We start from the raw sequence: 12,091 nt of genomic DNA on the forward strand, positions 1-12,091 counted from the left end.
ATGTTCAGAGTGAGTCAAACCAAGATTCTTGTACTTTTTCATGTGCAAGCAAATTTCAATCCATCCTGATTCTAAAAGTCGTATCAACTGCAGTACATATTAGGTTATGGGAACCAATTTGCGCGCCATTTTTTAAAGCAATTTTTGTAATAAAAATGCGCTCATAACAAATCCTACAAATTTGCTTGCATATGTAGATGTAACTTGAACCATCCTGGAAAAATGTCAGTGAAAACAAAGTTTTTATTAAAATAAGCGCGGCAAAAAGTCCATTTGTCAGGGTTTTGCTGAAAAGGAAATTTCAGAGAAAAACATTCCCCAATTTGTTTAGTATCTGAGCTCAATCGTTCTTTTTAAGAATTACTTCTTTTATTTACTAAAAGACCACATTTTGGTTAATTTTTGACGTAAAAAAAAAAAATTCCCAGGGTGGTTGAAATATGTGTTTGTGATGTACTGGTTGGTGGTGGGTGTGTGCTTGTTATCATGTGGGGTGTAGGTGGTGGTTTGTGTGGGGTGTAGGTGGTGGTTTCTCCACAGGTCGTCGGCGACTGGGCGCCTGTGCGAGACAACTGTGCGAGACGACTGCGCGCGGCCACTGCACGCAGCGACTGTGCGAGGCGAATGTGTGCGGCCACTCCACGCGGCCACTGCGCGCTGCGACTAATCGGAGTTTGACTGGTGCCCGGTTGAGGTGCGGCGTAAACCCAGTTAATCGGGGTTGGACTGGTGCGCCGATTGAGGTGCGGCGTAAACCCAGTTAATCGGGCTTGGACTGGTGCCCGATTGAGGTGCGGGGTAAACCCAGTTAATCGGGGTTGGACTGGTGCTCCGATTGAGGTGCGAGGCAAACCCAGTTGTAAGGGACGGGTTGCGTCACCGTGGGGACGTGGGTCCTACGCAGCGGCCTGGAAACCCTAGGATGCCGTGCCTTAAAGGAGCAGGTAGTGCGTCCCTCTTTATAGGGGCGTGGCCCTGTATTCACAGCCGGCAAACGCTGCTACTTCCTCAGAACGCATGAACCTGTAATGGGGGATGAACTGAGGGGGGCACGCATATAGGTTAGGGTATAACCTTCCTGATCCTTCGGGGTTGGGGGGGTGGACCGGACAGTCGGCAACTGTGCCTGGCCCTCCGGGGCCGGCCTTTTGCCCAGCGATGGACCCTTCGATACTGAAAGCGTGTTTGGGGCTGGTATCCTGGGACCTTCACGTGGTGGCCCTGTTCAAACTAGCCTTACCAGGATATGCTTCCAGAAGGTTTTCACCTCAAAACAAGGTAAGATTTTAGAAGTAATGACTTATCAAATATGAAATTGATGCAACTTTTGAAAACTAATTCTTAACAATAAGAAGATTCAACTATCAAAATGAACTTCAAATCAGGCCCCCAGAAAAATCTGTTTCTTGAATTAGTTTTTGCCATTGTGCAAAGAAAAGTTTTTATTTGAAAGATTTTTTTTTATTTCAAAAAGTTGAACGATTTCTAAAATGTGGGTTTTTATAAAAAAAAAATCCTAGAATAGTTAACAATTGCCTCCTCTTTCTTACCGGAATTCAGAGTGTATAAGCAAAGGCCATTTTGTTAGACCAGAACTGAAATTGCTTACAACTCTCAACAAATCTCACTTCACTTTTAACTCAGGTTTTCTGGGCTTCAGAGGGCAAAAAAGTAAAACCCATGAAAAAGACGGTTGCAATTTGCAACTGATCTTTAATGGACAGCAAAAGGAATGGATAAACATCTTCAAAACAGCTGAAATTACAATTGGACATTTTGTTTGTGAACAAGTCAAATGTACTTTGAAGTGCATTCTATATTAACGGCCTAATGCTCTGCATGAGACGGTTTAAAATTGAATTTGTCTGGTCAGTTCGATTAAAAAAAATCAGCAAATTGAAAAGTTTCAAAACTGAACAATTTCCAGTTTAACCCTCCTTGTTTTGGATCAGTCACAGACAGCCAAAAAAACCCATCCTGTTCCCTGCCATGCCTGTTACACAGGCTAGTCACCAAAAGTCAGATCATATTTCAAGCAAGCACTGTGACTAGTCAAATTCAGTCAACAGACAAAAGCAGGCACAGCTGGCTTATCAATTACCTACTAGTTGATAATTGTTTGAAATAACTTTCTCTTTCAGGTGATGGGATAGAAGTATTTTAACAACGAAGATGACACCCAGGTCAGTCAATCTAATTATTGAACATTAAATAAAAAACTTGTATTTAGTTTTAGATAAGGAGATAATTAACATGGAACTGAAGTTTCCAGTTGATTTCTTCGTTAAGTTCTGACTTGACAAACTATCAACGGTAATAACAAAATGATTTTGAAAGCGCATTTATTTGAAGAAGAATAGAACATTGATCATATTGGTTGTAACTTTGTACAGCTTGGTTTCATACACTGACAAATGTATAATGAATCAAAATCAATTTTGTTGAACTTCTTGAACTTGTCGGTTGATGAAAATCTTGAAGCATTTCTTTGGCAGTGTTCACAGAATTTTGAAAATCCACGTATCAAGCTCCCAAAGATTCATGTCTCTACAGGTTTTGTTTTACGGTTGTAGATGACATGAATAAATTTCCATTTTATTGTCTGTTTCTTTTCCCACTCCTCTTTGTCGTCATGGTAATCTGATGATGTCTGACAGGAACCCCATCTACTCAACTCCATCCTTCATGCAACGGACAACTGACTTACCTTGGTCACATGAGGGCAGCAGATATATGCAGTCTCAGAATGATGAGGTAACTAAATCATTTCAGTTGGCCTCAGCTAATGATAATTGTGTGGGTTTTATAAAAAAGATTTCTAGAATAGTTAACAATTGCCTCCTCTTACATACCGGAATTCAGAGTGCATAAGCAAAGGCCTTTTTGCTGAAATCGAAATTGATTACAACTCTCAGCAAATCTCACTCCACTTTTACCTCTGTTTTCTGGGCTTCACAGAGGGCAAAAGATAAAGCCCATGAAAAAGACGATTGCTTTTGTGTTATTAATCAAAAAGCCATTCTAATATGAAATTTGTGGAGGAGATTTGTGTGCACAATGTGCTTTGAAAACTTAACCATTTGAATGATTGTTTTGTCTTGTTTTTGATAATATTGCAAGGTTCAAGCTACCACAGATGAGAAGCTTACTTGAGACAAGAAGGAAAGTAGCAATGAACCAACAACTTCAGGGGAATCCGATCGTCCAATCCAAGGTGAGTATCTGATTGCAATTTGCAACTGAGCTTTTATGGACAGCAAAAGGAATGGATAAACATCTTCAAAACAGCCAAAATTACGATAGGACATTTTGTTTGTGAACAAGTCAAATGTACTTTGAAGAGCATTCTATGGCCTAATGCTCTGCATGAGACGGTTTAAAATTGAATTTGTCTGGTCAGTTCGTTTAAAATAAATCAGCAAATTGAAAAGTTTTAAAACTGAACAATTTCCAGTTTAACCCTCCCTGTTTTGGATCAGTCACAGACAGCCAACCAATCCTGTTTCCCTGCCATGCCTTTTACATAGGCTAGTCACCAACAGTCAGATCATATTTTAAGCAAGCACTGTGACTAGTCAAATTCAGTCAACCAACAAAAGCAGACAAGAAGTATGCACATCTGGCTTATCAATCACCTACTAGTCGATAATTGTTTGAAATAACTTTCTCTTTCAGGTGATGGGGTTGAATTATTTTAGCAACGAAGATGACACCCAGGTCAGTCAATCTAAATATTGAATATTTTTAAACCCTTGCATTTAGATTTGGTTAAGGAGATAATTAACTTGGAACTGAAGTTTCATATTGATTTTGTCATTAAATTCTGACTTGACAAACTATTGATGGTAACAACAAAATGATTGTGAAAGCGCATTTATTTGAAGAAGAATAGAACATTGATATAAAGGTGTCTTCACATATTGGTTGTAACTTTGTACAGCTCGGTTTCATGCACTGACAAATGTATAATGAATCCAAATCAGTTTTGTTGGAACTTCTTGAACTTATTGCTTGATGAAAATCTTGAAGTATTTCTTGGGCAGTTTTCACGGAAATTTGAAAATCCACCTATCAAGCTCCCAGAGATTCATGACTCGACAGGTTTCATTTTACGGTTGTAGATGACAGGAATTATTTTCCATTTTATTGTCTGTTTCTTTTTCCCAATCCTCTTTGTCGTCATGGTAAGCTGATGATGTCTGGCAGGAACCCCATCTACTCAACTCCATCCTTCATGCAACAACAACTGGTCTTACCTTGGTCACATGAGGGCAGCAGATATATGCAGTCTCAGAATGATGAGGTAACTAAATCATTTCAGTTGGCCTCAGCTAATTATAATTGTGTGGGTTTTATAAAAAAAAATTCCTAGAATAGTTAACAATTGCCTCCTCTTACATACCGGAATTCAGAGTGTATAAGCAAAGGCCTTTTTGTTGAATTGAAATTGATTACAACTCTCAGCAAATCTCACTCCACTTTTACCTCGGTTTTCTGGGCTTCAGAGGGCAAAAAAGTAAAGCCCACAAAAAAGACGATTGCTTTTGTGTTATTGACTCAAAAGCCATTCTAATATGAAATTGGTGGAGGAGATTTGTGTGCAAAATGTGCTTTGAAAACTTGACCATTGGAATGGTTGTTTTGTTGTTGATAACATTGCAAGGTACAAACTACCACAGATGAGAAGCTTACTGGAGACAAGAAGGAAAGTAGCGATGAACCAACAACTTCAGGGGAATCCGATCGGCCAATCCAAGGTGAGCATTTGATTGCAATTGATCGATTATAGACAGCAAAAGGAATGGACGAACATCTTCAAAACAGCTGAAATTACAATTGGACATTTTGTTTGTGAACAAGTCAAATGTACTCTGAAGTGCATTATATATTAATGGCCTAATGCTCTGCATGAGACGGTTTAAAATTGAATTTGTCTGGTAAGTTTTTTTTTTAAAAATCAGCAAATTGAAAAGTTTCAAAACTGAGCAATTTCCAATAACCCTCCTTTTTTGGATCAGTCACAGACAGTCAAAAAATATCCTGCTCCCTGCCATGCGTTTTACACAGGCTTGTCACCAACAGTCGGATCATATTTCAAGCAAGCACTGTGACTAGTCAAAATTCAGTCAACAGACAAAAGCAGGCAAGAAGTAGGCACAGCTGGCTTATCTATAACCTAGTAGTTAATAATTGTTTGAAATGAATTTTCTCTTTCAGGTGATGGGATATAATTATTGTAACAACGAAGATGACACCCAGGTCAGTCAATCTAATTATTAAATATTAAATAAAAACTTGTATTTATTAGATTTGGATAAGGAGATAATTAACTTGGAACTGCAGTTTCAAATTGATTTCGTCATTATGTTCTGACTTGACAAACTATTGACATTAATAACAAAATGATTTTGAAAGCGAATTTATTTGAAGAAGAATAGAACATTGATATAAAGGTGTCTTCACATATTGGTTGTAATTAACTTTGTACAACTCAATTTCATACACTGACAAATGTGTAATGAATCAAAATCAAGTTTTGTTGAACTTCTTGAACTTATTGCTTGATGAAAATCTTGAAGTATTTCTTGGGCAGTTTTCACGGAAATTTGAAAATCCACCTATCAAGCTCCCAAAGATTCATGTCTCGACAGGTTTCTTTTTACGGTTGTAGATGACATGGATTAATTTCCAGTTTATTGTCTGTTTCTTTTTCCCAATCCTCTTTGTCTTCATGGTAAGCTGATGATGTCTGGCAGGAACCCCATCTACTCAACTCCATCCTCCATGCAACGGACAACTGGTCTTACCTTGGTCACATGAGGGCAGCAGATTCATGCAGTCTCAGAATTATGAGGTAACTAAATCATTTCAGTTGGCCTCAGCTAATTATAATTGTGTGGGTTTTATAAAAAAGATTCCTAGAATAGTTAACAATTGCCTCCTCTTACATACCGGAATTCAGAGTGCATAAGCAAAGGCCTTTTTGCTGAAATCGAAATTGATTACAACTCTCAGCAAATCTCACTCCACTTTTACCTCGGTTGACTGGGCTTCAGAAGGCAAAAAATAAAACCCATGAAAAAGACGATTGCTTTTGTGTTATTAATCCAAAAGCCATTCTAATATAATATTTGTGGAGAAGATTTATGTGCAAAATGTGCTTTGAAAACTTGACCATTGGAATGGTTGTTTTGTTTTGTTTTTGATAACATTGCAAGGTACAAACTACCACAGATGAGAAGCTTACTGGAGACAAGAAGGAAAGTAGTGATGAACCAACAACTTCAGGGGAATCCGATCGTCCAATCCAAGGTGAGCATTTGATTGCAACTGATCGATTATAGACGGCAAAAGGAATGGATAAACATCCTCAAATGGCTGAAATTACGATTGGACATTTGTCTGTGAACAAATCAAATGTACATTGAATTACTTTCTAAATTAATGGCTTTTGATGCTCTGTTTGAGATGGTTTAAAATTGATTACGTCTGGTTGGTCTGTTAAAAAAAACATCGAATTGAAAAGTTTCAAAACTGAACAATTTCCAGTTTAACCCTCTTTTTTTGGATCAGTCACAGACGGTCAAAAATTGAATCCTGTTCCCTGCCATGCGTTTTACACAGGCTGGTCACCAACAGTCACATCATTATTTGGAGCAAGCACTGTGACTAGTCAAATTCAGTCAACAGACAAAAGCAGGCACAGCTGGCTTATCAATCACCTACTAGTCGATAATTGTTTGAAATAACTTTCTCTTTCAGGTGATGGGCTATCATTATTGTAACAACAAAGACGACACCCAGGTCAGTCAATTTAAACATTGAATATTTTTAAATACTTGTATTTAGATTTGGATAAGGAGATAATTAACTTGGAACTGCAGTTTAATATTGATTTTGTATTTAAATTCTGACTTGACAAACTATCAACGGTTACAACTAAATGATTTTGAAAGCGCATTGATTTTAAGAAGAATAGAACATTAATATAAAGGTGTCTTCACACATTGGTTGTAACTTTGCACAGCTCAATTTCATACACTGACAAATGTGTAATGAATCAAAATCAAGTTTGTTGAACTTCTTGAACTTATCTGTAGATGAAAATCTTGGAGTTATTTCATTGGCAGTTTTCATAGAAATTTGAAAATCCACCTATCAAGCTCCCAAAGATTCATGTCTCGACAGGTTTTGTTTTACGTTGTAGATGACATGAATGATTTCCATTTTATTGTGTATCTTTTCCCAATCCTCTTTGTCGTCATGGTAAGCTGATGATGTCTGGCAGGAACCCCATCTACTCAACTCCATCCTTCATGCAACGGACAACTGGTCTTACCTTGGTCACATGAGGGCAGCAGATTCATGCAGTCTCAGAACGATGAGGTAACTAAATCATTTCCTTTGATTGTTACGAGATCTTTTACCTATACTCTATAAAGTCAAAGCATTAAGTGACCAAAACGCTTTTTTTGGCATAGATTATGGATCTTTCTCTCTGCCTCAAAAGAATTAAACCTCACAATTCAATTATGAATGTGAAAACAAGTACCATAATTCTATCCCCAAAAACATTTTTTTACCAAAAAAATACATTTGACCGTGTTCCACCTCACTGGCACACCAAATTGAACGTTCTCATTTCCTCCTTTAATCTCATACCACATTTGTGGTGGCTAGTGCTTGTAGTTCTGTAGATTTCATAGATTTTCCAATTTTTAGCAGTCTCCACTTTGCCATCGAATTGCCCTTAAAATAACTTGAGTTTTGATGTGAACGTGAATTCAAAGTCAATTGAAGTTTCAACTCCTAAATTGACTAGGTTCTCCTTATCAAATAATAAGAACTGATAACAAATGAATGGGTTATATATTTAAAAAAACTGTTGATTTGATTTCTCCCAAACTATGCAGTCACTTTTATGTGCAATAGGCTTACAGAACCGAAGTTTTGACACAGTGTTTATCCTGATCGACTCATCTTCATGTTAAATATGTGGATATTTATATATTTTTTTGGTGCCATTATCATTTTGATTCTGTTATTTGTCCACTCCTAAATTCATTAAAATAGTTCCCCTGTGCCTGTGTTGGCAGTTAGCATGTCCCTGTTGTCTGCTTTTGCTTATCTGTGGCGTATCCTAGGGAGGTTGCTGACAGGTGATGGCCAGCATCATTCACCAGTTGTCCTGGTCTTCCAGGGCGTTTTCTTTGGGCCTCAGATGGATGTCTGAATCAAGTGTTTTTGCTGCATGTTCATGGTACAGTACCGTCTCCCAACCTCTTATCTGCCATCTGTCATGGGAGAGATGCCAGAGCATGTGCAGTTGAGGAGGTTGGTAGCCAGAGGGTGAAGCTGATGTCCAAGTCAACAAAGCTGACGTCTGGCGGTAGAGGTCCTGGATGCAGACTCTGTCTAATTTAGGTGATGTTGAGTATGTAAGAAACGACAAGGGAATTACTCTTGATGCACCATGTGAAGTATCAGTCTCTGCTTAAATATCATCACATCAGATGAGCGGACAGTGTCTTTCAATCTACAGTGGCAATATTTAACATGTCTCTATGAAGGTCGGGTTCTCAACTCTTGAAAGACAGCTACCATGGTACTGTTGTACAAGAAGGGCGACCCCCCCCCCCCCCCACAGGTGCTCGACCAACTCCCAGCTGATTGCCCTGCAGTCAGAACCATTGACGAGATCTGGCCATTTTCCAACACTCCACAGATGAACACTTTGGTTCCTGTAATGTGGATGAGGGGTTGCCCAGGAAATCTAACACTCTGTGGATGCATGCTTGGGGCACCTCAGGGTTCCCGTAACACAGATGAGGGTATATGCCGGGGGTACAACCAAAACCCTCTGACTGATGTGTTGCGCTCGTGAGGGAGCAGGCTGGGTTGAAGACCCGAGGAGGACCGCACTGCCGAGTCGGGGTTTGCCGAGACGGGGTTTGCCGAGACTGCAGACTTCACAGCCCTCGGAGTAGAAGAATCGCTGCCTGGTGGTGCTGTCACACGTTGGTGATTTAAAGTCAGTGTGTGACTGTTTTGCTCAACATGCGGTTGCCCTGGCTCACAGCTCCACTGATATAATCGTCATGTGGCAAGAACCCGACCAGCACAACATCATGGTGCACTGTGATGTGGGCACGGGCCAGAATTTGATGTGCAGGAGGCTAGCAGGCTTCAGAAGCTTAAACAGGTGATGAGTCTGGTCCAGGATGGCTCTGAGGTCAGATATACTGGCACTGAGGAAACACTGGTGAACTACTGAACCGAAGTTCATTTGGAAAGTGTTGACTCTGAACTCTTGTTTCCAAATTAGGCCCGTGCGGGAAGTCTGGTTCGGAGTTGCTATGCCCCATCATGCAGGAGGTTTCTGCCAGCCTAGGTCGATCAGATGTAAACTCCGCACCTGGGAAAGACCAACTTGAATATCGTCCCATCATATTGGCAGACAGTGCATTTTGAGTTACAGTGGTGATATTTATTCGGTGTCTGTATGAAGGTCTGATCCCCAACTCCTGGAAGACAGCTACCCCTGTACTGTTGTACAAGAAGGGCGACCAAGCGTGCCCGTCCAACTTCTGGTCGATTGCCCTGCAGTCGTGCCTGTACAATCTGCTGATGAAGGCAACCCTTTACCGTCCGACCCCTTTGGGCGCAAGACTGTATCTCATCAGTGATGCCTAGAGTGCTTGGCCTAGTGAGGGTTGCTTTGAGCACACCCACCTAATGTTGACAATTTGTGTAGGGGATGCACACCAGAATCAGAAACATCTGTATATGGCGTGGCTCAATCTACAGAATGCTTGCAGCAGCATTCCCCATGATGCTATATTCTCTGTGTTAATTTGCCTTGGTCAGTGCACTCAATTAAGGGGTTCATAGATAGACATCATCCGGGATGTCTGTACCTGGGCCGGCACAGAGTTTATGACACCTTCAGGGAGGGCTGAGCCTGTATCCATCTGTTCAGTAGTCAAGCAAGGTTGTCTGATCTCCCAGATACATTTCAACTTGACTCTAGAATTTGTGATGTGGGCGGTGTCCAGAGCGGTGCATGGCATGTCATTCCGGTCCTTGCCTTTGCTGGTGATGGTTGCTCAGTAATTTGGGCGAGGGCCTGCAGTGGCTTTGACACGGCCATTAAGCTTTGGCACGTGTGGCCAAGATGACAGATGATCTGCGCAAGGTGGAATATCCTCTCTCCTGGCCCCCCGGCAAAAGCTGGAAGCACTACAAATTTGCATTGAAAAGTGCACTTTGTATGCATTGCGTGCCGGTAATTGCCAGACGAAAAGTCTGCAGTGGCTATGGGAAGAGGTGGGGAAGTTGGTACGGAAGTTGCAACATTTGGACCCCGGCCACCACCAACTATGTCTTTGCAGACAGAAAGGTGGGCTGGGTCTGATAGATCCCAAACAGGCCGGATGCTGCAGTCAAACAGTCATGCAAGCTGTACGCATTTTGTCTTCTTCTGACGATACCGTCCGCGGTGTCTCCACCACGCAGCTGACCTCTGTCATCTGCTGCACCATTCAGTTCATGAGTGGGTCTTTAGAGCAGGATCGACCTGGCCAACTTGTGCGGACGGATCTCTACCCTCTTGTCCCTTGGCTAGGGGGGTGGCTCGCCTGTTACGTATCTCTTTCAATGGCTGCTTTTCCGGCTCGGTAGTCACACGTAATAGGGGAAGGAGATATGCTCCAAGAGCATTACCACAGCTCTGCTGCTTGAGGGTTCTATATACTCCTGTAAATTACTGTCGGTGACAAATGACAAGCGGCCGGCAATTTGAATCGGGGCTCTTTTGCACCCTCACTAGATTACTTGGCTGATATCACATACACACCACTGCCTGTCATTCAGAGCATGGTTGATAGATTACAATTCCAAGTCAAGGCTTCACTACAAGCAGTACAGAACCGTACACAATGGACAGACATACTCCCACTCATCCTGCAAGAAATTTGTTCTGCAGTCAAACCAGACTTGGGCCGTTGTCCAGCTGAACTCGTTTTTGACACCTGCGCTCATCTGTTGATTGGCCTGACAGCGTTGCAGCTCAGTTCAACCGAGCAGACTATGTTGACTGGCTCAAGCCATCCATGTGTCGGCTTCATACCACCCTGTTGACAACATCAGCGAGCTGTTCACATTCCAAAGGATCTGACTACATGCACCCTTGTATTCATGCGTCATGATGGAGTATAGGCAAGCCCCTCCAACTACCCTATAATGGACCATACAGGGTTATCAGCCGCACAGACAAACAGTTTGTCATTGACATTACTGGACGCACAAACACATCATGTATTGACTTCATGTAGGTAAAACCTGCTTTTTTTAATGACAACCTTTGTAGACACTTAAAATTTCTCTTGTGCACTTGAAACGGTCAAAACTCCTTCTGTGGTGACCAAAACATGAACAGGTCGCCGTGTGAATTGGCCTAGGACACTTACTCGTTTCGTACATTAACATTCCTGGTGGGGCTCCTGTAGTAGCCAAGATATCGTTGCAGCGTCCTCTGTAAACCGCTCTGTGAACACTAAGGTCAATGTTAGCTCATTTTTCTGTGTGCTCACATGTCGTTTCAGCACATGCATGAAATCATGTTAACTACCAGAACTAATCTATTTTGCATTATTTGCACATTCTTTGATAAAGCGGGCTGACCTGTGCAACTTTTCCCTCTGGAAATTCATCGGAAGCCTGTTATCAGAACCACAAGAAGAGGAGCAAACGTGTTTCAGGTGAGCTTAAAACTTGCTCAATATACTTCAGTACTTGCGTTTGCGACAATCTGTATGTGAATTATGGGTTGATTATAAATTCATGCTAAATTTTGCGGTGAATATGAATGCAAAAAAGCTAAATTTCCAAATTCTGTCTACAAAACTTCTCCCTACAAAGAGTTCTCCCAACTTAGTGGAGCCTCAAAAGCTACAAAAGCCTGCAAAATTATGAAAAAGTCATTGACAACATGTATGCAGTGGCGTCACCAGACTTTTCAGTCTGGGGGGGCACAGGGGGGGCACCAGCATTTGATGGGGGGGGGGGGGCACTTAGGTGGATACGGATCGCC

At 41.3% G+C, this 12,091-nt stretch overlaps 1 protein-coding gene across 4 annotated transcripts; it reads left to right on the top strand.

The window, feature by feature from the left end:
* The first annotated feature begins 2,145 nt into the window (after nt 1–2,145).
* Nucleotides 2,146–11,754, top strand: LOC119732627. 4 transcript variants are annotated; one of them, XM_038206243.1, is made up of 11 exons: nt 2,146–2,183; nt 2,658–2,754; nt 3,121–3,214; nt 3,676–3,717; nt 4,190–4,303; nt 4,664–4,757; nt 5,740–5,854; nt 6,219–6,312; nt 6,763–6,804; nt 7,272–7,386; nt 11,674–11,754. In XM_038206243.1, exons 2-10 carry the CDS (start codon nt 2,717–2,719, stop codon nt 7,350–7,352), a joined length of 714 nt encoding a protein of 237 aa, XP_038062171.1. In that variant the 5' UTR covers nt 2,146–2,183; nt 2,658–2,716; the 3' UTR covers nt 7,353–7,386; nt 11,674–11,754. The 4 variants fall into 4 exon arrangements, with proteins under 4 accessions (XP_038062171.1, XP_038062170.1, XP_038062172.1 ...); XM_038206242.1 differs by lacking the exon at nt 2,146–2,183 and having other exon boundaries at nt 2,533–2,754; XM_038206244.1 differs by lacking the exons at nt 2,146–2,183; nt 6,763–6,804 and having other exon boundaries at nt 2,533–2,754.
* The last annotated feature ends 337 nt before the right edge of the window (nt 11,755–12,091 follow it).

The sequence above is a fragment of the Patiria miniata genome, unplaced genomic scaffold, assembly GCF_015706575.1.
Source record: "Patiria miniata isolate m_02_andy unplaced genomic scaffold, ASM1570657v1 HiC_scaffold_24, whole genome shotgun sequence".
Taxonomy (NCBI): domain Eukaryota; kingdom Metazoa; phylum Echinodermata; class Asteroidea; order Valvatida; family Asterinidae; genus Patiria; species Patiria miniata.